Genomic DNA, 25,219 nt, shown 5'->3' with positions numbered 1-25,219 from the left:
TTGCAAACAGCCCGTATTTGAATGTGTGTGTGTGTGTGTGTTTGTGTGTGTGTGTGCTTTCTGCTGTTCATCAGTTTTACAGTAAAATGACTGTGGAGCTCACAGACACGTCACATTCCTTTATACAAAGTTAAGAGGAAAAAGTCCAACATTTTGGGAAATGTGCACATTCTCTGTCTGACAGAGAGACTTGGTTAAATCATGAAAATGTCTGTGGCGACACAATTAGTTGACTTTTTCCAGCGTCAGTGACACTAAACAAACAAACAGGATTTATAACTCTTTGTTTAGGTTATAATTTAGTGTCAGTTATTTCATCTTTATCATTATTAAATCATTATTTTCAACCAAGTTCTGTATATTTCTGGTATAGATGGGTTTCATCATAACTGGTTTTAGAGTAAAGTCACACAGTAAATATTATAACCTGTGAATATTTACTGTATAATTAACGAACCTACTGAAGTCAGCATGCTTCCTCATATATACACAGTTATGTTTCTATATGTAGTGTATTCCTTTGTCCTGTTATACTCAGAGGTGTAATATTTTATAATATTTATATATAAGATTAACCTTGAAATACTGTGTATATTCAGTTTGTCTGAGCTCTATTCAAAAGGTTTGCTGTTGCAATGAAACTGTTTCTCCACACGGATCAGAACATCTTCTTAATCCACAAGAACATTTACACACGAAATGTAGCTAAAGTTGCTAAATTCAAGTTTACATGTCATATCTGAGAACCATTGCAACAGCAGGACTTGAACACAGACAGAATTGACCCATTAATGAATTCATTCCTGAATTCATAAAATGAATGTAATTTGTACATTATGAAAGTGCTGTGACCAAACGGATAAACTATACAGTGTTTTAGAAAATAAAGGAGTGATGATGACCAGCTTCCTGTGACGTGACTCTAACAGTTCAGTAAAGACTATAGAAGCAGGGTAGTTTGCTGCATGTATAAATCTAGTTCATGGATGGTGCACAGAGTATTAGGGCATTGTCAAGATGAGAGAAATCAAGTCAAATTCATTTGAGAAAAAAAAAAAAGGTTGATATGACAACGTTATAGATAGAGGATAAAGATATTTGTAGTATGATAGTGAAGTGGCATTTTTCAAGAAAAAAAAGTGGGAATATTAGTCACGTGTGTTTTTAAAATCAGTTTTTTATTGTTGTTATTCTTATATATCACATACCAAACCAACAGGCGGTGATGTGGCCCTAACGGTTAGGGCCTAACCGTAAACACCCGTTGGCCAAAAAAAAGTTATTACAGCTGCCGGTAAGCTGACAACAATGGTGCAGAGAGGAAGGTGGGAAGAGTACATTTTTGTGTAAACATATTCAAAGTCCTGTCAGTTCTGGAAAAGGTCAGATTTCAGTGTGGATGAAAGATCAACATTGACTAATCAATAGTCAAATTTACATTCTTTCACCTTGAGTCCTCAGTCTCATGGTGTCAAACACCTGCTCCTCAAATCCACAAATCCACCTTTGTGGTGGTTCCTGCTGCAGTAGGTGTCTCCAGGACCACATTTACACACACACACACACACACACACACACACACACACACACACACACACACACACACGCACACACACACACACACGCACACACACGCACACACACACACACACACAGACACACACACACACACACACACACACACAAGATGAAAACTATATCAGCAACACTAAGTACGAAGCGCCCTCTGCTGGGGACATGGTGGAGGTAGACGGTCTCACCCTGGGAGAGTCCAACAGCTCCAGCACGTATAGCTCACACCCCTGAAGACTGAAGTGTCTTTGGAACTGTTGAAACAGGTGAGTGTCACAGCTCGCTGCGCTGCACCTCCTTCATCAGAGAGATGATGTAAAGGTGAGACTTTCATCATCAATAATCAGATAATCAGAGGAGGACAATAATGGATCATCCCTGGACACTGTCGTGTGTCTCAAGCAGTACACAGGACAAGACATCACACTCTTTAGATGGCTATAGAACAGGGGATGACCTTCAACATGAACACAGCGTGAACATTTTTTTGTAAATGTCAGACCAGACTGAGGTTCATGTGTCATTTACATTTAATCTGATATATTATTTTTAAATATATTTTTAATATAATAAGCAGCTACTGCCTATGAAGAGATTCAGTTAGTCCATGTGTTACCTCAAAAGAGTAAGTTTCACTTTCTGCCAGTATAAATTATTGTGATCTAGTACTGCTGTGATAACTGTGTGTATAGTAATCATCAGGTAAGTACAGTAACCAGTGTTCAGCCTTTACAGCAGCAGTCTGAAAGGACCATCACTGAACTCGTTTGACCTGGTCCTTTACTTTGTCCCTCTCACTCATCTCTGTCCCTGACAGAGCCCCAGGCCCGCAGCCCTCCCAGACCCAGAGGGTGTCCAGCTGGAGGTGAATGCTTCAAATGGAGTGTTGGTTTTCACCTGGCTCCTGTTTTTCCCTAGTCCCTTCAGCCAAACCTTAACCATCATAACTAAATGCCAGCTTTGCTTACACCTTGTCCACAGGCACCTCAGCAGCATGGTTGCAACACTGTTATCCTTCCACCGTAGCAGGACCATTTTCCCCTGTGTGACGACCTCAGAGCTTCCACGTAGGCATTTTTCACACTAGTCACATGACACTGATAAAGATTAATCCATTTTTTTTCCCCATTTAAAGGTTGAATTTCTAAGCCAAAGCCAGCAACAGCACTTTTAGAGCTTCTAGAACTGGTGGGATTGAACATGTTCTAATAACTGATAACTGAATATAGATAACAATGACTTATAATTGTTATACTACAAAAGTGAGATATATTACCATATATTCATGTTATAGTTATTAGTTATAGTTATAGTAATTATTTATTGTGCACCAATTTCCTCTCAGGTCTGATTTAGTAGTTTAAAACACTGGGGCCTTTCTAGAAGCTGATGATGTTGTCAGGTCCACAGTGTGTCAGCGTGAAGTGGGCTCCACACGTGAAAAGAAGCTGCGTGCATGCTGCATGTTGTAACATGACACCACGTTAGGGCTGACGGAGCAGCGAACTGCACGACCTGAAAACTGGCTTGTGTAATACTGACCGAATATTACACATGGGGATTATGATTCTAAAAAAAAAAAACATTTCAACAAAAATAAAACTATATTTACAACAAAAGTAAATAAAAAAAAAAAGAGTAACATTGTCTGAGGTCATTATTAAAGTATTTTATTTTATTGGGTTGATGGATGATAAACACAACATTAGGTCTTCCTTCTTTGTTCTTGATCTATCTATGTCTGTCTATCGTAATGGTGTTAAGGTTGGCATGATTAGGCCTGTTATGAAAATGACAGCAGATCTTGTTATATGTGTGAAAGTGAGCAGTGGTGACGCTGACCTTGAGGGCAGAAAAACAAATAACAACAAGCTTTCACTTTGAGTCACCGGGAAACAGCAAACAGCTGCCAACAACTGCAGGCAGAACAAGTTTGGCTGATGAAATGTTACGTGAGGAAGAGTAATGCTGACGGAGCTGCATCCTGATTTGCACCGTCCACAGTCAGGCCTTTAGGCTGACACTAAATCACACAGGTGCATATATTCATGTTCCCCTCGTGTTCCCCTCAGGGCGACCTGCGAGAATTTGAGTGATTCCTTCACTTTTCTTCAGGTCAATTTTTTTTTTTGTTTGTCCTATGCTGGTTTGTGACCATTAGATGCAAACTGACATCCCATCAGCCTCAGCTGTGCATGGTATCTAGTGGTGATTAGCAAATGTGTGCATGCTAACATTAAAGACTCAGAATAAAAGCCCTTATTTCCAGCCAGATTTCGTATTATTGTCTCTGCAATAAGCTGCCGTGCAAATTGTGCTTATTTTGATATACATGAGATCACCGTGTTGTCAGCGTGCCCTGCTGACACTATTTGGCACCTTTCCATCTGGGATGTAAGTCTGTGTGACAAAGGCGACGGCAGGCTCTGATGTAGGTTGGTCTGGTCTAAAGCCTCAGGTCAAAGTAAGGCTTCCAGTGTGTGGACTTTTCTACATCACCCCACACCACTTCTCAGCATGGTGAAGATCTGTACGTTCATTTGTTAATAGGCTGAGTTACTCAACGTGTGGAAAATCCCCACCATGTCGTCTGGCTGCTGCGGTGTCATGCTCTGTGCTGTGGTCTGGCCTTTGGACCCGTGGGTTATGTAGTGGTGGCGCTTCCCTCTCAACACCTCATAAATCACTGTATGTCTTAAAGCGAATGCTCCACATTCAGCAGGAATACACAAATGTGCTGGACTCTCTCCTGCATAACGTAGGAACACACAGTAATTAACAGGGGACTTGTTGTACAGTACTGAAAAACTTTTTAATGAGCTTCAGAAAGCAGGCAGAACAAATAAATATGGCACATTAAAAACATGTTAAGGCAGCGGTGCATCTGTCATCAGCAACTCCCACATCAGACGGTTTGTCTAATTCTTAGTATTATGACATCAGCATGAGAGTAAAAAGGACTTTCACTCACACACACATCTCACATCCCTACACTAGGTTTTCACCCAGAACCATTAATTACCATTAATTTTCTCCTATGAAAATGTAAAGCTTGTAAAAAAAAAAGCTTTAGAAGTTCAAGCAATTCATTCTGTGAGAGTTCTGTGTCCTGTTTGTTGTTTTTCAGTGTGCTCTATCCATGAGGGAACTCTTTAAAAAGGTAACTGGGTCACGCCCCAGCATGTCTGAGCATGTGTAGTTTATTAGCTGGAAGAACTGCAGAGGACAAAGCTACTGATCAGGACAGAAAACAAAAAACAGTCCTTAGTATGAACCTCTGGATTTTGTTCCATTGTTTTCCATTCTTCAAATGTTCAAAAACATTTATAAAAAAGTCTTTAAAATGACTGTGAAGTACACTGACACTTACTTTAGGCTCTGTAGTTTATAAATAGCAGCTTTGATGGGTAATGCATAAAATGTAGAGAGTTCCACAGTGTTCTTACTTTCGCTAAAAAGTTGATTGAAAAGGTGGATTTTATTCAGACTGTTTCACTGCTGAGCGGCTCTGGAGCTGCATCCAGCAGCTCAAACATATCATCAATGACCTGCCACAGACAGCTCTCCAGGGGAAAGTCGTTGTCCACCAGATTGACCAGGAAGTAGTTGTCGTGGATGTACTTGATGATCATCCGTGATGGAGACTCGTCCTCATAGAGCTTGGCCCACTGCTCGATCCACAAGGCAAAGGCCTCGTCCTGAGGGAAACATGAGGACAGTTCTGGTGAAGGGAACATCTACTAGGCCAGTGCTAAAAACTGCTGGTGTCAAACACAATGTGCTTCTGATAAATTCAGAAAAATGTGGTAATAAATCATTCAGCTCAGCATGTGTCTTACCTTCCAGTACATAAAGCTGACTGGGTCCACGACCGTAGGTTGAACAATCTCCCTGCCAGGGAAGATCCCCCACGTCACAGCGTTTGGCTGCAGATCAGGGGCGTTGGTCAGGTTCCGGCCCTGCACACAAACATGTTCATTATGACATATTAATAATGTAAAGTCGCACGCGAACACAAAGGGACAGGCGCTTGCTGTTCAAACTTACATGCACGTTAACAATGTGGTAGTTGACACGGGGCTCATACTTCTTCAGTACTTTGAGGAGAGCGGTAACGTTTTCACTGGAGGTGAAGAACTCCAGGTAGGCCTGTGGGGCCGGAAAACAAGAGCATTAAAGCAACATATGAGACAAAAAAACCAAAACAAAAAACCACTCCACAGCCCCAAACCACTGCGTCACCAAAGTCACCACCTTCTGGAAGACGTAGCCTCCTGCAGGTCCCCAGCCTACGATGGGGTCTGTGGAGGGTTTGCCGTTGATGTTGGGTTGGGAGTTGATGGTGAGGACTCCTCGCCTGTTCACCTTCTCCAGCTCGTCCTTCAGCAGGTTGGTCTCGGTGGCCAGGGGCTCATCGTTCCACGGCAGACACATCACCTAGGAGAAGAAGAAACCTTAGCTTCAGCTATCAGCACCGTATACTGTCTGACACTTGATGACTTAATGCTACACAGCTATGGGGAAATCATTGGTTTAAAGAAAGAGGTCCACGTTTTGGGAAGGGTCTGTTTGCTTTTCTTTCAGAGAGAGCGAGAGCGAGAGATTCTCAGATACAGATGCTTCATGCTAAGCTAGGCTAACCATGTCGGTCATCATCTGTCCACCTTGTGTCCGCTGCGGTTTGGCTGGGCTGTGATGTAGCAGGTGAAGACTTCATAGACGCTTTCTTCGCTCATCAGCTCCTCACCCCACATCTGCAGCAGTGCAGTTTTGGATGACTTGCTCTTCAAGTAGAACAGGTAGTAGTCGTTTAACTCTCCAAAAGCTGGAGATGACGAGTTTCCCCTGAGGACATGAACAACGGCAGTCATTGGACAGTAGGCTTCACCATTTCACACAAGTACAGGAACACCAATACACAGAACTCTCTATTCATCAAAATTATTGATACTAGTAAAGTAAAGAAATCGCCACTGCAGGTAAAATGTAACATCTGTTGAGGTCACGTGTAACCGAGCTCACCATCTGCCGTTGGGGAACTCGTCCCAGTCCTGGGTTCTGTAGATGTAGCTCTTGGGCCTGGAAGCCCAGAAGATGGGTCGAACATCTTCCACCTTCCGTTTGGGATGGGCACTTACTGCCCAGGGAAGAGGCCGCCTGGCCGGGAGGGGGAAAAAAAGAACATCTGAGTCATTTTGAGTGACAAACAACAAAACAACAAAAGGTGCACTGCCCCTCTAGACACACTTCTGCTGCTGTTGTACTAGTAGTATAGTGCCCACACTGGGATCCTTCAGGAAATGTAAATATATAATTATATAAGTTACATCTGAAGACGTCGTCTCTGTGTATTACTCAGTAGATATGAACAGGATATTGACTGAGAGGGAACTGATGTTACAACACATCAAAACGTGACTACTCCTGACTTTTGCTAAAATGACCAGCGTTCTGTAAGCAGGCGGAGGGATAGCTGACCTGGGGTCCTCTATCCACATGCCGAGCTGTCGGAGCACCTCCATGGTGGCGACCTCTCGATTCAGTGTGTAGAAGTGGAGGCCTGGTACCTTGCCGCTGTCCAGCAGAACGCGGCACATCTCTACTGACTGCTGGATTCCGTAGTTACGGATAGCAGCGTCGTTGTCTTTGATGGGCTCGACGACTTTGGTGATCTCCCCTGGTACCTCCAGCTTTGACAGTTTGACAAGCTGACGCAGGGACTGGTAACCCTGGAAAGAAACAGGTTAAAGTCCAGCTTTATCCCGAATGCTGTGTTTGAAATGATTTGATAATAGATATCGGGTTAGTAGTCACTACTCAAATCCTGAAAAGTCCAATACAAAGTAGCAGCAAAGGACAAAAGAAGTCCTAGACATCACCCCAGTGAACTTACAGTACTATAATATATATGTGTGAGTGTGTGTTTTAAAAAGGAAGGTGAAGTATGATAAATGTGCTTAACAAACAATGATATAATACAAAGAGCTTTTCTTAGGTTACTTCCTGGTCATAGTTAAATAAATAAAGTGAGAGTGTGAAAACAACCAAAGGCAGTGACAGATAAAAACAACAAAAGACTGGAGTCATACAAAGCACAATCATCTTTCTGTCTCTTTAAGTCGTAGGACTCGGTGAACATGCTTTTCTCAGAAAGAACTTCCCTATATAACCTCAGCCAGCGATCACCCAGTGATTTCCACAAGATAATGATAACAGCATTCCAGTTCCTGGAAGCAGCGGTGAGTTACCTGAATGGGGAAGATTCCAGGTAAGATGGGACATGTGATACCAATTGCCCTGCAGTCATCCAGAAACTTGAGGAAAGTGTCTGCCCTGAAAAACAACTGGGTGATGACAAAGTCCGCTCCGGCGTCCACCTTCTCCTTTAGGTGTCTGAGATCCGCTTCATAGCTCTCTGCCTCAGGATGGCCTGTGGGGTAGCCTGGATACACCAGCATATTTAAAAATCAATGAACAATACTTCAAGTGGAGTTCCACTTAATGTGTTTATTACTGATCTAGAGGCTGAAAACATACCAGCAACACAGATGTCAAAATAATCATCAAACTCTGATCGGATATGTTTCACAAGGTCGATGGCATAGTTGAAGCCTCCTTCCTCTTCCTCCCAGTCTTCTCCCACTGGGTCTATGGAGACATCACACAATATCACACATCAGCTGGCAGCTGAAATGTACTGACTTCTTCCCTGTAAGATTATGACTTTACCTCAAAATAATAGGACTTTTATTAAATATAACACTTTACTCTTATAACTTCCTTATACTCTGCCATGACCAGAATTTCACTGACTTAGAAAAAAAAGGTTGTGATTGTCTCTTTAAGCAGCATTTTGCAGGTACACCACCAAACACTGAGAAAAGATTGCACTGCATGGGACCAGTCCTCTAACCAAGAATGTCACTTCTCCTACCTCCTCTAAGTGCCATGATGTTCTTGAGGCCCAGGTGCTTTGCTTTGGCCAGGTGGCCAGTGATCTTCTCTTTGGTCTGGTTGCAGCAGGTCAGGTGGAGGATGCTCTCCAGGCCACAATAGTTGACCGCTGTGCTTGCAATCATCAAGGATGAGGTTTCCTTGTCTGAGCCCGGGTCCCCTGCTGGGTGCCAGGTAATGTCGATGAACAGGGGTCCTCCAGAGCCCATGCGGTCAAATCTGATGAACAGTGACACAAACACAAAATAAATGGTCCAGCTGTTGTTTGGTAATAATACAAGACAGCTCCTGTGTGGTTGGTGATAATGTGCTCATTAACCAAATTAAAACATATAAGCAAACTAAGCATGGTGTTTTGCTGCAAGGATTACAAAAAGCCTCTTGGAGCTACTGGTCTGCCAGTGTTGAACTAGGCTGCCAGAGGACAAAGAGCTTGTGTTCAGACCAAATTATTTACAAGTTGCAACTTTTCACCAAATTTTTTGTTGTTGTTGTTCGGCCTTTGAATGGGCTTTATTCATTCTCACGCGCCATGTTTCCTGAATAAAACATTCAAGTCCAGTTTGATTTCACATGCCTTGAGATGAGGTTGACAGCTCCACTGGCTGTGCGGGGAGGAAAGAATTCCAGAGAGAACCAGTGATCTCCGGACTCCATCCTCCTCCGCATCTTGTCCCGCAGTCTGTCCGAGCGGTCCGCATCCAGCACCGGCGTCGAACACCGGGAGCTCTCCTTGGAGCTCTCCCCGCCGCTGTTGCTGGCCCCGCTGGAGTCGCTCTTGCATGACTGCCAATTACCGTCTCCTCGCAGAACCTGGTTCACCATGGTGGCAAACTATACTAATAAAAGGAAACAAAACAAATCTCTCTGACCCTGAGATACGCAGCTATAATTTGACAGTACGGAAACAAACTGTACAACACATCCAGCTCAGAAAGTTCTCAGTGTATACAGTCGCCGGTTCATGTACAGAATCCATCAATCAGCACAAACACCCCCCTCCCCTCACCATAACCGATCTGCTGCTCCGTCCCTTCACCGCAAAGATGAGCTACAAAGTGACTGAGTTGTACCAGATGGTGATAAAGAGCACAGAGTGACACGAGCCGCTCGTTTTATATTCAGGTTTCCCACTCGTGCGCGCGCACACGTACGCGTGATAAAAAAAAAACAAACTAATTACCGCCTACCACCTCTGCTGGCTGAGCACAGCTAGCTAGGTGCGCAGAAGCGATGCTAGCCCATTGGTTATTGAAATAAAAGAGAAACACAGAAGCAGCCCAGGCTACGGTGTGCCGCACCAAGCCTCAATCTAAACCCAGACACATAACACAAACGCTGCTTCTCCCACCTCCTCCGACCAATTGTTTTTGTGTTGCGGGTGTCCCAGACGGTTTTCCATCCAAGACAGGACATTAGCCGCTACAACGTGGGGATCTCAGACGGAGAGAGAGAGAGAGAGGCCCCCCGCTCCCCGCCGCAGTGAGGCGAGCGTCAACCTCCAGGTGCTGCATTTGTGTTATATGGGAAAATCTGTAGCTGAGACACAACTGAATGACAACAGCGAGTAGTCCGCTCCTCACGTGGGCTCGTGAAGTGGTTTTATGGTATTTATGAACTTGACTCTGACTTAGACTTTCTAATAAACTTTTCACAATTATCACGGGCACGTTATGCATTTAAATGAATGTCTCACTAAATCACATGATAATACATACTTGCGAAATAGTTTTGATAGGCAGTACATGCGCTAGCTTATTTTGTTAAATTTAGTTGACATTAATACTCATCCTTGTCAACCCGAGGGACCGTAACAAATACCAAATGTCAGCAATAAACAAATGTTGATTATGTGAAACTTAAAAGTGAACAGTTGTTTCAATAGAAGGCAGTCTTTACGGCTTTCCCCACAGACTGCAAATGCAGCCTGGAGGATCCTCCACAGTGCCTTGTCTGATCATTGTTTCATTCATCATTCGGGGAATCGCCACATTCCCCAATATTAGATGCACAACTACAAAATCAGCTCCTTAACAGATCTGATGGCAGTCAAGTGGATGATGTGATCAGGAGGATGTGCTTCTTCCAGAATGCGCGCCTGTGCGTAAATTACACGCAGTTTTGATAGTTTGGAACAACCCTCCGCTTTTAGCATCACGTGAGGGAGAGATGCTCATGTTGCTTTTAAATATCATCGGAAATATCAAAGGATTTTAGACCTAGCTTTAGTGTTATGAACAGCTTTTTTAAAATTGAATTTTAGGACACATTTGCAACACGATCCGATCTGCTGTAAAAAAAACCCTTTCTTTCTGATGTCCTACCTACCAATATATTTTTTTTCAGGTTCTTCTAGAGGTTTTTGGTCTTTTCAAAAGACGCTGCTTTTGCCATAGACCCTGAACGCGGCGTGACACAACAACGAAGATGGCGTGTTGTGGAAACTGTTTTTGTTGCCAATGTTGCTGCAGAGAAGGAGAGACGCGGACACCAGAAGAACTGGTAAGGAAAGATGAAATAATTGGGCAAAGCAAGACTCTCTTGGTTATTTTCCAATCCGTTTTTTTCCTCTGAATTTTTCCTGAGTTCTCCTCACTGCCATATATTCTAGCTGACTAGCTCCACCCTGCTGCTCAGCGACTATGTCCCGTTGTCTTGTTACCAGCCGCGACAGTGGGGCTGGTATTGTTTTCATCTTGTGAGTCTGTGAGTGTCTGTGTGTGTGTGTGTCACCATGGCAAGATGTGGTCCTTTTTGAGGACTTTAGCAGGTGTAAACGTGTCTGTCTGTCTGTGGACAGATTTTGTGACAGTGATAGCGTCGCAACTGTGCATGATGCATTCATGAAACTTTACAGGTGTGTAGCTGAGATCAGAAATGAAGACCGAATCGACCCATAACTCATGCATATGTATGAGAACTCATGTAATAATGTAGTAGTGTAGTAATGACTACTGAGTACTCTAATGTCAACATGTTGACATGCGTTGAGCTGGAGTGATCCTATCACGAGATGGTCTGTAGTAGTGCGTGCACACAAAGCACAGTGATCTTAAATCCATTCACAATGCATGAGGCAGTAATTCTCTTTACAGTGTAACGTCGCTGCTCTGAACTCTGAAGCGTTTCCCTTTGTGAATTACACCAAGATCAGAAAGTAGCTGATGGTGTACAGTTTGTGGCTGGCTTAGTTTCAGGTAAATGGTTCCTATTGTGCTGGATGTGTCTGTATTCTGATTATACTGTATTATAACCCCCCCCCCCCCCCCCCCCCCCCCCTCCCAGACAATCCTTGGGGAAATCCGAGATGAAGAAGATGAGATTCTACCCAGGAAAGATTATGAGGTGAGAAACTTGTCAAAAACCATCATTAGGAGAAAGATCTCCAGTCAGTGTTGGTGGTTTTGTGCTGTCTCTGGTACAGATGAGAGCGAGTGGACGTGTGACTCCAGGTAATAGTTACACAGTGTTTGTTTTGGCTTTAACAGAGCTTGGATTATGACCGGTGCATGAATGAGCCCTATGTGGAAGTCCTGGAGGGAATGGACAACAAGGTAAGACGGGGTAACATTGTCTTTTGTTGAACAGCTGTTCAGACGTTGCTAACATAGCTACAGAGCATGCAGATGGGATGTGATTATTGTTTTGCATGGTGAGAAAGCAAAACTGTGAAAGATGCTGTTAGTGTTTTATTCAGTTTAGGATGTAGACAGGGCTCCTGATAATACGGTCATTACTAAGGCTGTTGTTGTAAGAACTACAGAGGCTAGGTGTGCTTTATAACATGCTCTCTTGTTATTATCACGAGTGGAAATTTGTCACTTATTAAAGAATTAACTCAGCTCCTCTCGGTATTAAACATGGTGTTCCACAAGGGTCAGTCCTGGGTCTGCAGAGAGTGCAGCCCCCACTCACAGCAACATAAAATGGGAATATTTGTGTGTGTTGCTGCTGCTTTTCAGTTAGGTTTTTTAAAAAAAGAAAAAAAAAAGAAGTCAGAACGATTTCAGTGTTAAAAATTTGGGGAAAGAATGAGTGACAGATTGAAAAACATAATAAACACCACCTTTCTGCGTGTTTTTTATTCTCAGTTTAAAATATCTGATGTCACTTTTTTTTTCTTAACATGTTTTCCTCAATAGAAAGCTAAAAAATATGAAGCGGTACGATGGATAATGGTGTTTGCTATTGGAGTCACAGTGGGTCTGGTAGGTATCTTTGGAATATTTCGGTTTTCTTAAGTCCCAACATGTTGCAGATGCTCAGGGAATGTCACCTTCGTGTCTCTTTCAGGTGGGCCTGTTTGTGGATTTCTTTGTGCACCTCTTCACCAAAATCAAATTTACTGTGGTCGGTGATTGTATCCTTTAATGTGTCTGAATTCACCTACACACCAGTGTGTAGTGATCCACAGTGGTGTTTATGAAAATGTACAGTCTGTGATGTGCAGTGGCAGGGCTGCTGTTAATCAGGCATGTTTTTAGTAATGTTGCGAGAATCATAATACTACAAACACACAGCTAAAATAAATTTATGAGGAAAAAAATCATAATATTATATATAATAAGATAATATGATAAGAAGTTTGTATAATAATGACTTCATTCTAAAAGTTTTCTACAGCTATTTTAACCTTTTCTTGAAAACTTTCTTTACTATTCTTCTTCCTATGTCCCCTCTCACAGTCAAACTGTAAACTTTTGTACCAGACTGTAAGACATTTACACCCAGTGGCCACTTTAAATGTTACACCTGTAAAATCTAATGCAGTCCAATACATTGACTCTGGCATAAATTCAACCTTTTCAATACAAATAACAATGTTCATGTTTAGAGGTATTCATTTAATTATGTGTTTATTACTGAGGGTATAGTTTGCCATGTGATTCAGTTGGAAACCATTACATTGAGAGGTATTTCTAAAGGTAATGCTATAGTTGCATTAGGTTGCATACGTTTCATTACTTTTTTGTTTTCAAATCATCCTCTTAAATGTAGAGTTTGTAGCAGATCTGTTGTATTGGATTGCTTATCATAGATTGTTAAAATGTACCTAAATAAGTGGCCTGGCAGTGTACAGTATACACATCTTAATTTGTTCCCTTTTGTTCTGTGCTCTGCATTCTCTCAGTACAATGTGCATAAGACTGGCGTCTGCTTGCACAATTATATGCACAGGTGTTTTTGTGTTAATGAAAAATCCCTCCCTTCACATTAATTCCAGCTGTTTTCAAATCATTGCTGTATTGCTGGAGATTTGTCAGTATCTCTCCTTTCTTCGTCATTCTCAATTAGTTACAGTACGTCCTGTTTACTAACTCAGTAACATCCCTGTGATAACAATAGAAGCAGGCACTTCTCATCAGTCAGAGGGGTTGCTCATCTCAGTAGTAATTCTGGAGAGGTGGGATTATCCTCAGTGCGGGTCTTTATTCTTCCTTAGCTGAACGCCTCCAGCTGTAGAGAAGTGCAGTGACAAAGGCTGTCTCCCTCTGTCTCTGCTGGAGCTCCTGGCATTCAACCTGACCTTCGTCTTCATTGCCAGTGTGCTCGTCCTCATTGAGGTAAGACCGCTCAGATACAGGAGGTTTTACCAGTCCCTGTTTAAAAGATCCTATCCTGTAGAATCATGTTAGGATGCTAACATGCTGTGTTGTTTCTGCCCTGTCATCCAGCCAGTAGCTTCAGGTTCGGGGATCCCGGAAATTAAAAGTTACTTGAATGGCGTGAAAATTCCTGGGATTGTCCGACTGCGAACGTTTCTGTGCAAGGCTGCTGGAGTTCTGTTCAGCGTGGCTGGAGGTAAAGTATGACACAGAGTTGTGTGTTTGGACTGAAGTGGCTGACAGATGACATTTTTCTCCTAAATCAGACTGAATGTGCATATGCCAGTCACAGGAGACATTTTACTTTAAATTCTGAGACTTTAAGCACATGAAGGTATGATGATAATTCATCTGTACTTTTTTTTACTAGAAATTTAAATGCGGGTCTTTTACGTGTAATGAAGTATTACATTATTATGTTAGTACTTAAGGAAAGATCTGAGTTGTTCTTCTACCACTGCACCAAAGTTCTACATGTATAAATAAACGTTGTGTACAAACGGCATTAAATCAGAAATACTAGGAGAAACAATGAATGCTTCTCTGATGTTGGAGCAGATGTGCAGCAGTAACTGTTTATGTGAAACTCAAACACACATGAAGTAATGAGGTAATACTGTGTCATTTATCAGGGTCTGATGTTGAAAATGAAAAAAAGATATAGTGACTCATCATGTCCTGTACCGCTGATGAGTCAGGGTCAGTGAAGAGCAGGTGGGTGGACAGTGCCTCTGACTCAGTGTGTGTGTGTGTGTGTGTGTCTGCTCAGGTCTGTTTGTGGGGAAAGAAGGACCGATGATACACAGCGGAGCCATTGTGGGAGCTGGCCTTCCTCAGGTACACTGCAACACGTTTTGAACACACTGTCAATCAGTGACGAACATTGAGTACAACAAAGTTAGAGCCTTTTGTATATTAAATATACTCTTTTGTATAAAAAATTCCCTAAGAAAAAAACAGGGAATTATTGGGAAAAAAATATGACTTTTCTGCATTGAGTTTGATTCTGTTTGACAAATGACTTCCTGTTAAATGCCCCGGTCACTGATGTGTGCCATGTGTGCTCATCAGATGTTTTCTGCCCCGTATCAGTTTCAGAGCATCACTTTCAAGAGGATCAAATTTGATTTTCCCTACTTCCGCAGTGACAGGTATGGCTGTGGCACACACTCTTATTAACGAAACACTGCACACCGATGCTGCACACTGTTCATCGCCTTCCTGGAAGCCGGACTTTGGTGCAGATAATGTCAAGCATGGCGTATTGCGTTGTCCTTACTTTTCAGGGACAAGCGGGACTTTGTGTCAGCGGGCGCTGCTGCTGGAGTAGCTGCCGCCTTTGGTGCTCCTATAGGTGGCACCCTCTTCAGTCTGGAGGAGGGCTCCTCTTTTTGGAACCAGGCCCTCACTTGGAAAGTGGTATGTAACCTTCCCCAGTGAACACTGACAGAGCTTCCTGTTCTTCCTGCTGACTCCGTAGTTTTTAGCCATGCTAGTGCTGACTGGTTGATCAGTCACCACTTTGGTTCTTCTTCTTCTTCTTCTGTTCCCCAGAAGATGAATTCTGCACATTAACATTTGTCACTGATGTTAACATTTAGCTCAGAGCATCACTTTAGTGGCCCCACATATTTGAACTAATAATCAATTCCACTTGCTTTTCTGTCTTTCATTTCTTTTATTATGCAAATGATACTTTCTATACTCCCATAGGCAACCAGTTCTTTGTAGGTATAGTGTAGTGGTACAGGGTAGCAACTGTACACAGTGGAGCAATGAAACTGTGTCAGTGTGTAGTCAGAGCTAATGATGTTGTAGATGTTTCTAAAACATGTGGAATGACAGTTATCTGATCCAACTGGTTTTGTGAAAGCTCTGAAAAGAAATGCCCATGTCACTAAATTCAACCCTGGGCTGGAAGAATTTGGACACGTACACATTTTTTTTTTCTTCAGACTCTGAGTTTTAGTTCATTCAATTTGCAATGAAATAATGGAGACTACTATTTATCTGTCTCAGCGTTAATTTGAGTGGGTCTAAATACTTCGGACAGGAAGTACGGTTTGCAGACAAAATCTAGAGGATTAAGCTCCATGAACTGAGCATTGTGACACAACACATGACATCGAGGACTGTGAGCAGCCATCAGTGGATGTTTTCTCTGAAAACTGTGCAGTTATACATATATAGCACGAAGCACTGACCACTGAGTGAGATGAACCATTTTTTGGTGCTCAGCTCCTCTGTTCCATCTTCTGTTCCAGCTCTTCTGTTCCATGTCGGCCACTTTCACCCTCAACTTCTTCCGTTCGGGGATCAACTTCAACAAGTGGGGCTCCTTCCAGCTGCCTGGCCTGCTCAACTTTGGAGAGTTCAAGGTAAAGAGTCAAACTCTGAACTTGTGCCACCATTTAGGACAAATGTATGTTTAAGTGTACGTTTGGGTAATCCTAATTCTAGTAAATGTTTTTATTGATTACAGAAACTCACATTTTTTTAAATAAAATATAAGAGCATTTCTGTCTGTATTCCGCATCAGTGTCCAGATGGAGATAAGAGCTGCCACCTGTGGACAGCTGTGGACCTGGCCTTTTTTGTTCTGATGGGTGTGGTGGGCGGCCTGCTGGGGGCGCTCTTCAACTGCATGAACAAGTGCTTGGCCAAGTATCGCATCAGACACATCCACCCCAAGGCCAAGTTTATCAGGTGATTGCTACCTACTCACAGATGAAAGAGTCCGTCCTCCTACAGTACATGGCATCTGTCAGCCAAAGATAGTCTGTAACATCAGCTGTGTTTAGGAAAGAAAATATTTAAAAAATGGGACACTGATTTCCTTTGAAGAGAGCCATTACACGAGTCGATCTGATCTCTTCACTTTTCCAGAGTTCTAGAGAGTCTGCTGGTTTCCATGGTGACAACAGTGGTCATATTTGCAGCTTCCATGCTGTTGGGGGAGTGTCGTGACCTGTCCTCCCCCACAACTCATAACACCACAGTAAGTATCTGCTCTCTTGTTCCCTCTTACATAGTCAGCTCCTCTGAATCAGTATTTAAACATTCAGTGCAGAGTTTGTGTGACAGACATTTGAAAACTGAGACGTAACTGAGGCACCGCGACACAGTCCACTCACCAGACTCTTCATTCAGGGTCATGTATTTATCATCTTATAATCTGTTTTAGGTGTCCAGCAGTGAGGACATCAATTCCACCATCCGCCAGTACTTCTGCACCAACAAGACCTACAATGACATGGCCACGTTGTTCTTCAACCCACAGGAAGTGGCCATCCACCAGCTCTTCCACCAGGATGGTGAGATGAGCGCACACACATTCAGAGCAGCTCTGTTGTCTGTCTAAATCATATTATTTTGAAATTTCCCCTTGAATTTCCTGACATTTAAGACACAGTTAAATTTTCATTTACATAGTCCAGTATTTATTTATTTGATAAATAATTTTATAAGCAACATTAGTAAGATTTCCATGATCCCATGGTGCCATCTGTTCTCGTGCTCTCTGTGAGTGCAGGCTGATGAAAATGAAAATGACTACATCTGTCATCTCCTCCCAACCTCCTTCCTCTCAGGTACCTTCAGCCCTGTGACTCTGTCAGTGTTCTTCGTGCTCTACTTCCTGTTGGCCTGTTGGACCTATGGTGTGTCTGTGCCCAGCGGTCTCTTTGTCCCCTCGTTGCTCTGTGGGGCGGCTTTTGGGCGTCTTGTCGCCAACATCCTCAAAGTGTAAGAACAGTGTTCTGATCTTCACAGACGCCTCCACCACATAAGAAAAACACACATGAAGGAAGTGCATAAGCACAAAAAGTGGAATGTTCAAAAAATGAAAAATACAAGGGAAACCACAAACGAGTCAACAAACTTCTAACAGGTCTGAGGCTGGTAACATGGCTGCTGGCTGTGCAGGTCCACAGCACATGTGTTGGAATCTGCTGACTGGACGATTGTTTCCTTCTCGTTCTGTCAGCTTCTTTCACTTCCTCCTTTGTCACACATTGACTTTGACCTGACCTCAGCTGACTGTAATCACTGTTAGCATAAGCCTGCTAACGGTGGGAGACACATTGTCACTGATCAGCCTCCTCTCTCCTATGGAGCGATACTGTTTCTTACTCTGTGTCCGTCCTCTGGTAGGAAACTGGGAATGGACATCTACTCGGGGACTTTTGCTCTCATCGGAGCTGCCGCCTTCCTCGGAGGCGTGGTCAGAATGACCATCAGTCTGACTGTCATCCTCATTGAATCCACCAATGAAATCACATACGGGCTTCCCATCATGATCACTCTAATGGTATGCCGTCATATTTACGCATTCAGCCTTTTCCAGCATCGGCTACTGTGCTATATTTTTAATCAATACAATTTCATTCAATTTCATTTCAATTGGTACATGGTTTTCTGTCGATGATCAGGTTGCCAAGTGGACTGGAGATTTCTTCAACAAGGGCATCTATGACATCCACATCCAGCTGAGAGGAGTGCCACTGCTGGAGTGGGAGACTGAGGTGGAGATGGACAAGTAAGAGTTTTATGTTTAAATGTGTTTTAATGTTTTCCTGAGGCACACTGATGCTCGGTCCTTACCTGTGCCAGTTTGCTAACTTTCTTCATGCAGCAGTGGGTTAAATGCTATCCCACAATTCCTCGCGGCAGCATCATTTAAAGCGACGCACCATTCCACGTCAGTAACATCCACTGCTGCGTAATTCTGCAGCCTGTAGTCTTTTCTACTTCCACTTTTCTTGACGTCATGATGTTTTCCATCGAGGTAAAGAGGTCAAAAATAGTTAGGGAAAGGACGTTATCACCTGTTATTTGATGGAAGCCATTATGACTCTATCTCTACCAGTCATACACTGTGTTACTGAACTGTGCATAAAGTATCCCAAAATGGTGGACTGCTGATTTACAGACATGGTTTTAGAGGTCTGTGTTGTCTGGATAGATATAATAGAACTGTCAGTAGTTTTTTCCCTCCTCCTGTTCTGACCCTTCTCTGACACACAGCCATTGTGAGTGAATCCTAACATCGCAGCTCATCCTGTGTCTTCATGTTATCGGTGTGTATTGTTTCCCTCCTCTTTTTAAGGCTGACAGCCAGTGATATCATGGAGCCCAACCTGACCTACGTGTACCCCCACACCCGAGTCCAGTCTCTGGTCAGCATCCTGCGCACCACCGTCTACCACGCCTTCCCTGTGGTCACTGAAAACCGGCAGAACGAGCGGGACTTCATGAAGGGCAACATCCTGGTCAGCAACAACATCCGCTTCAAGGTATGTTCTGTACCACTGAACAGTTTTAGCTGTTAAAGCCCAGCCTCAAATCCAGAGGGAGCTGGAGAAAGACAAGAGGGACTGAGCGTCCCACCAAGGACATTTCAGTAAGCAGGAGTGACCTTGTGGATTTGAAACATTTCCCTAATGATGCTACTCAGTTTTGCTGTTAATAGCAGCACCGTCATGACTTATATGTACAAGTGTGTTCAGCAGTGTAACCAGCCAGTAGATGGAGGTAGAGGTCTGTGTGTAGTGTTAACAGCAGTGGACAAAATATGTAAAGCCCAGTTTATTTTGCTCTCTCCTCCAGAGACAACAACCAGGTCGATCCAAAGGCTTTACATTTTTAATGTGCCCCAGCAGGTGATGAAGCAGCAAAGTGACTGGATCTTGGGGTGTGATAAACTCGTAAAAGTAAACTTACCCTTCACTGTTGTGTGTAGAAATCCAGCGTTGTGTCCCGTGCGGGGGAACAGCGGCGACGCTGCCAGTCCATGAAGTCGTACCCGTCCAGCGAGCTGAGGAATGTCTGTGACGAACAGAGCGCCGTGGTAGAGCCCACAGAGGAGGGAGAGGACCTGCTGCAGCAGATGTTAGAGAGGAGGTAGGACAGACACAGGTACACCACAGAGATACTGGAGCAGAGGGCTGCCAACTAAGGTGCCCGGGGAGCTGGGGGTGGATCGGGTGCCTTGCTCAGGAGCACCACAGCCATGGTTGCAGAGGCGGGGCGGGGCGGGGGGGGTGGCGTGTCTCCTTCACCACCACCCATATCCGTTGTGCTTTGTCAAGGGATCGAACCGGCGACCCTCTGATCTCAGTCCGGTCCAAAGCCGCACTATAGTAGAATAATCTAAAGTGTAAATAGTGGCCATTGTTTTTGAATGAGTGAGGGACTGTTTGGAAAATCCAGTTCCCATCAGTGTAATATTGCTGAAACAGCCCCTTGTTCTGTTGCTGTTCACATGCAGGCATGCTCCCTACCCCAACCTGTACCCAGATCAGTCTCCCAGTGAGGAGTGGACCATGGAAGAGCGCTTCAGGCCCCTCACCTTCCACGGCCTCATCCTACGATCCCAGCTAGTCAACCAGCTCATCAGGGGGGTCTGCTACGCTGAGAACCAGTCGGTCAGTCGCACACACACACACACACACACACACACACACACACACACACACACACACACACACACACAGGACACTACACTAAACCAGCACTTGTCTAAGCCCCTTACCCTGAGTCTTAAATGTCCTGCTGCAGAATGACCTAAAACATTTGCACAGCATGTACGTCCAACTGAATATCTCTGCATACCCTCCATCACAGAGTGCGTCTCAGCCCAGGCTGTCCTACGCAGAAATGACTGAAGATTATCCACGTTACCCTGACATTCACGACTTGGACCTCTCCCTGCTCAACCCCCGCATGATCGTGGTACGTCCGATGTAAACACGATGTAAAAGCTAGAGGAGGACATTTCTCAGTGGAATATCAAATTTCAAATTTGATATTTAAACAGTAATCCAGTGTCAGTGTCCTGTCTTCCCAGGATGTCACCCCCTACATGAACCCATGTCCCTACACGGTGTCACCCAACACCCGCATCTCCCAGGTGTTCAACCTGTTCAGGACCATGGGCCTGCGACACTTACCAGTGGTCAATGCTGTTGGAGAAGTAAGTAGTCACTGAAAAGAAGTTTTTATTTCCTGCAGAAAGAGCATTCAAAGGCTCCCAAGTAAAAACTCTTGTTTCATGTTTTAGTTGAGTATGTAGTCGATGTTGTGTCTGACCCACCTTTGGTTTATTATCTGCCATCTCTTTCAGATTGTTGGAATAATCACAAGACATAATTTAACCCACGAGTTCCTTATGGCCAAACTGCGACAGCACTACATCACTGTTTGACCCCGACGCAGGACGTACCGCTGTCCTTCAAACCCAAACTCTGTTCAGCCTGGTCCTGACACCCGGTCTCTGTCCATTCCTGATAGCATGTAGGCATTCCCAAACACATGCAGGACATTCACAAGCATACATACACACTCTCTGTGGTACAGTAGAGAACGCAGTTCTCCAGTAAGTGAAACCGTTCAGTTCTTTTTTTTTTTTTTTTTACTCAAGTCGTATGTTTCCAGTTCAGATCCACTGGCTTCAGTGGTGGGACTGGACACATAACCTGTGGGTGTAATACAACTATACTTGACTTCATCATGTTGATCTGTATTAAAAAAAACAAAACAAAAAAAAAGTTACAAGCATCCCCCAGATCGACGGCTGATAATTCAGGAGCCCTTGCCCTGCATTCAGACTAAGGGCTGACTCTTTTACAGCAGCACTAGAGGATGTGAAAGCATTAAGTTTAAAGCATTAACAGTGTTATTATCATCTCAGCAGCTAATTTAACTTCCTTCAGTCGTTAGCACAACTGGTTAAACTGAGAATGGCCTTGCTAGCAGCAGCACACTCTATATCATATTCATTCAACCCTAGTCCTGCTCCACCCCCCCCCCCCCCCCTCACCCACCCTCCAGATGGCCTGCACCCAAATTTGAGCACCACTGTCATAGAAGGATAGAAGTGATGACAATAGGAAAGATTTGTTCAGTGATACAGATAAGTCTAGAGTTGGAGGGCTGTAAATATAGTAGGAAGCTCTTTTGTACGGATACTGTGATCACGAGCCACCTGAGAAATAATGTGAAGAGGTATTTTAGTTTGGACACTACAGAGGGGAAAATCTAAGACGAAGGTAAAGCTGCATCTTAGAGTAAGACAAGAACATTCAGTTCAGTTCAGGGTACTTTTATTTCTATAGCAACAAATCATAACATACATTATCTCAAGACACTTTACAGAGTGAGGTCAAGACCTGACAGTATTATATTACGGGTACGGTAGCAGGAACAGCTGTGTTCACTGTCGTATTAAAGCAGTCGGACTGGGTTTTAGAGTGATAATAATATTATCAGAGACTTTTAAGCCTAATCTTTTACGTAGAGAGGGCATCTGCCTCCTGGACCCATACTGGGAGCTGCTGGAGCCTGAAGATACGATGGAGTTTGGTCATTAGGAGTGTTGTAGGCGAGGAGAAGGATTTTAAATTCTATTCTGGATTTTACAGGGAGCCAGTGCAGAGAAGCTGATACAGGAGAATCAAGATCTAGCTCTAAAAGGGCTAAAAGTGCCCTGAGATCACTTCTGATATGATTCAGTGCTGTAGAAATAAAACTGACTCAGATTGATTAGATCTAACGTGGAAGTGATAATTAAAGGTAGATCATCCTAAAAGTCGATGGTTTAGATGAAGAAACGGTTGAAGTTATCTCAGAGATCTACGGGAGAGAAGCAGTCTGAATAGGCCACAGCACAGGACAGTACATCTGTGTGGGAAGGAGGTGATGAGTTTTTTTTTTTTTTTTTCTGTAATAGTTACATTTTATTTGTAAAGAAGCTTGTGAAGTCATTACTACTGAGAGTTAAAGGAACACATGGCTCAGCAGAGCTGTGATTCTCTGTCAGCCTGGCTTCAGGAATGAAAAGAAACCTGAGGTTATTCAGATTTTCCAGGATACAGGAGGTTCTGGCATTACAGAGCCTGTTTTATGTGTTATTCCAGGTGAGGTGAAATTCTTCTAAACTGGTGGAACACCTCTTCTTCTCCACTTTTTGGGATGTTTTCGGATTCACTACATGTTCGTTTGAATTCATTTGAACTTCATTGTTTGAAAAAGTGACAGCTCCCGTGACTTGTTGACGGTGTTTGCTCAGATTTTGAAAGCCTGCGGTTTCCTTACCTACCTTCAAAAATCATCCTTTTGAGCTTTTGATGATGCTTTATCATTGTTGTCACTGTAGCACTTTTATTTTTTTTTTGACTGTTTTGTCTGTACATTTGAATTTTCTGTAGAAGCAACTGGAATATATGCACTAAAAAGCAGGCTGACATTCCCTCATGGCCTGCACCGTAACTGGACTGGAAGAGTCTGCTTAGGGACCGTGTTATGTTCATTCCAAGTCACATCTCTAACCACTTCAGCAGTCTGTGAATACATTCCCATTATTTTTGCACTTACAGTGTGTCGTGATGTTTTTCCACTGTCATCGAGTCAGCTCAGTGTTAGAACGTGTCAGGCCTAAGACTAGGACTGTGTATTTGACAGCCTCACATTATGTTGGACCACACTTTTGTTATCTAACAGGGAATCTGAAGAATTGGATCTATAAAGGACAAACTGCAAAGAAAAAAAAAAAAGAAATTCATTTCTAAACTATTTCATATTAGTACTCTGCTAATAGATTTTTAAGTATCTTTCTGGTCCATTGGCCTGATGTATCATTGCATTGTCATTCCTAAAAGGGAATAAAAATGTGACTCAGAACATAAAGGCAAGTAAAAGGAAGTGGAGTTGTACTTTTATAGGTGGACATAAAGGTCCATTGTATGTCAGGTTGGTGGATTATTAGCGACCATGATGGCACATATATGTACATCAAACAACCTTTATTTGTTTATCTCTGTTTTATGTTTTATTTAAGAGATTATTTTTTTATACAATTTTATTTTTATGATTTGCTGCCTGTATTTGGGAATGATTCAGCGTCATGCAATTACATTTATAAATGGGCCGAGGCTGCCCTGGATAATATTATTGTTTATAGTCTTAAGCATTGCTCACTTGTTATGTTCGAATCATTTTTTATGTTCCCACTTTAAATATGACCTATGGCACAGCAGGCGGTGTGCGGAATATGAGATTAAAAGAAACAGGGGATGCTATGTCCCGCTGTTGAAGCCAGACCTGAAGGACTGTTTGCCAAATACTTTGTGTGTCATATGACTTGTGGAGATTTAGACAGCGCCCTGTGCTTGTTTAGGAATTTGTAGTTTCTACAAATGTAGAGAACTGGCACATGGCAAAAAAAAAAAAAAAGCTGCAGCCATGGAACAAAAATGCAGAGACAACTCTGTGTAGTCTCTGTGTAGTGCCTTTATTATTGTTCAAATAAAGGTTCTTCTGATTTGTCAATCATACAAAGTGTGTCTGCATGATTTTTGGCTGTACATATTCATTCTAAACTGACTAAAGAATGTTATGTGTTCACTCTGAGTTAAGACAGTTAGTCCATTAATTAATGTGTAGATTGGTCATAAAAAAATAAAACAACCAGCAGATGAATCAATAATGATAATTGTTGCGTGGATCAGCTGTGTTGAAACTGGACAGTAAGCATATTATGGATGACTTTAATGTGTGCTGTTCATGCTGTACACTGTGTAATGTACAATGTTTGTGAGTTGAGAAAACAGAAGCGCCTTCATGTTCTGCTGCCTCTTAATGCTTAGGAAGAAAAGAGTTTTCTAATGTGCAAACACAGTTTGTGCATGTGTGTAATAATACGTTCAATATCATGACTGATCTCACACCAGTAGAAGCTGGCAGCTTGATGAGCACACCAGTCTGTAGGTAGCTATAGCTCGTCACTCATCAATGATCCCAGGATTATTCACAATGTTCAAATGTCCATAAAATTCTGTCCAGTCACCAGGTGGCGGTGATGCACCACAACACAACTCTGATATGCTGTACTGGACTGTACAGTCAAATAACTTTCTTTGGGAAGATGTTTGTTGCACTTAACACCCTCAGATTTTCTTTCCATCTCTTTTTTTTTTTATAATAGTCCTTAGGGCGATTTCTTTGTTTTCACCTTTTCAACAACAAAATACTTTCTTCAGGTTTTTTTTCCCTCCTTAAGCTGGACAGTCATTCTAACTCAACTTTTTATG

The 25,219-nt window shown here is 42.9% G+C and overlaps 2 protein-coding genes across 5 annotated transcripts; one reads left to right on the top strand and one right to left on the bottom strand.

Annotated features, from left to right (window-relative positions):
* Positions 1–4,365: 4,365 nt before the first annotated feature.
* mthfr (methylenetetrahydrofolate reductase (NAD(P)H)) lies at positions 4,366–10,020 on the bottom strand. Of its 4 annotated transcripts, none has more exons than XM_041062391.1 (12): positions 9,878–10,020; positions 9,104–9,365; positions 8,507–8,745; positions 8,110–8,220; positions 7,821–8,014; positions 7,051–7,301; positions 6,595–6,729; positions 6,237–6,417; positions 5,827–6,009; positions 5,620–5,721; positions 5,412–5,531; positions 4,366–5,270 (listed from the first exon to the last, which is right to left on the bottom strand). In XM_041062391.1, the coding sequence occupies exons 2-12, from the start codon at positions 9,349–9,351 to the stop codon at positions 5,055–5,057; spliced, it is 1,980 nt and encodes a 659-aa protein (XP_040918325.1). In that variant the 5' UTR covers positions 9,352–9,365; positions 9,878–10,020; the 3' UTR covers positions 4,366–5,054. The 4 variants fall into 4 exon arrangements, with proteins under 4 accessions (XP_040918325.1, XP_040918301.1, XP_040918316.1 ...); XM_041062367.1 differs by having other exon boundaries at positions 9,104–9,360; positions 9,878–10,005; XM_041062382.1 differs by lacking the exon at positions 9,878–10,020 and adding an exon at positions 9,536–9,669.
* Positions 9,939–23,747, top strand: clcn6 (chloride channel 6). Its single transcript, XM_041062251.1, has 24 exons — positions 9,939–10,031; positions 10,873–11,028; positions 11,812–11,871; positions 12,015–12,080; positions 12,669–12,734; positions 12,820–12,886; positions 13,984–14,090; positions 14,202–14,328; positions 14,902–14,969; positions 15,225–15,283; positions 15,419–15,551; positions 16,397–16,510; positions 16,672–16,838; positions 17,019–17,130; positions 17,317–17,446; positions 17,723–17,876; positions 18,285–18,441; positions 18,563–18,669; positions 19,240–19,426; positions 19,873–20,033; positions 20,401–20,557; positions 20,757–20,864; positions 20,980–21,105; positions 21,256–23,747. Exons 2-24 carry the CDS (start codon positions 10,954–10,956, stop codon positions 21,334–21,336), a joined length of 2,589 nt encoding a protein of 862 aa, XP_040918185.1. The 5' UTR covers positions 9,939–10,031; positions 10,873–10,953; the 3' UTR covers positions 21,337–23,747.
* The last annotated feature ends 1,472 nt before the right edge of the window (positions 23,748–25,219 follow it).

This window comes from Toxotes jaculatrix, chromosome 2 (assembly GCF_017976425.1).
Source record: "Toxotes jaculatrix isolate fToxJac2 chromosome 2, fToxJac2.pri, whole genome shotgun sequence".
Taxonomy (NCBI): domain Eukaryota; kingdom Metazoa; phylum Chordata; class Actinopteri; family Toxotidae; genus Toxotes; species Toxotes jaculatrix.
This window is presented reverse-complemented; position numbering and strand designations above follow the sequence as displayed.

What these genes read in the sequence shown, in the direction of transcription:
- mthfr (XM_041062367.1), bottom strand. Translation starts at nt 9,928, where the DNA reads ATGGAAAACCGTCTGGGACACCCGCAACACAAAAACAATTGGTCGGAG. An exon ending in CATCATGGCACTTAGAGGAG is followed by an intron (nt 8,221 to 8,506) that starts GTAGGAGAAGTG and finishes ATGTCTCCATAG; the next exon opens with ACCCAGTGGGAGAAGACTGG. An exon ending in TCAGCTTTATGTACTGGAAG is followed by an intron (nt 5,271 to 5,411) that starts GTAAGACACATG and finishes TGTTTCCCTCAG; the next exon opens with GACGAGGCCTTTGCCTTGTG.
- clcn6 (XM_041062251.1), top strand. Translation starts at nt 10,954, where the DNA reads ATGGCGTGTTGTGGAAACTGTTTTTGTTGCCAATGTTGCTGCAGAGAA. An exon ending in CCATCATGATCACTCTAATG is followed by an intron (nt 18,442 to 18,562) that starts GTATGCCGTCAT and finishes GTCGATGATCAG; the next exon opens with GTTGCCAAGTGGACTGGAGA. An exon ending in TCAACCCCCGCATGATCGTG is followed by an intron (nt 20,865 to 20,979) that starts GTACGTCCGATG and finishes CTGTCTTCCCAG; the next exon opens with GATGTCACCCCCTACATGAA.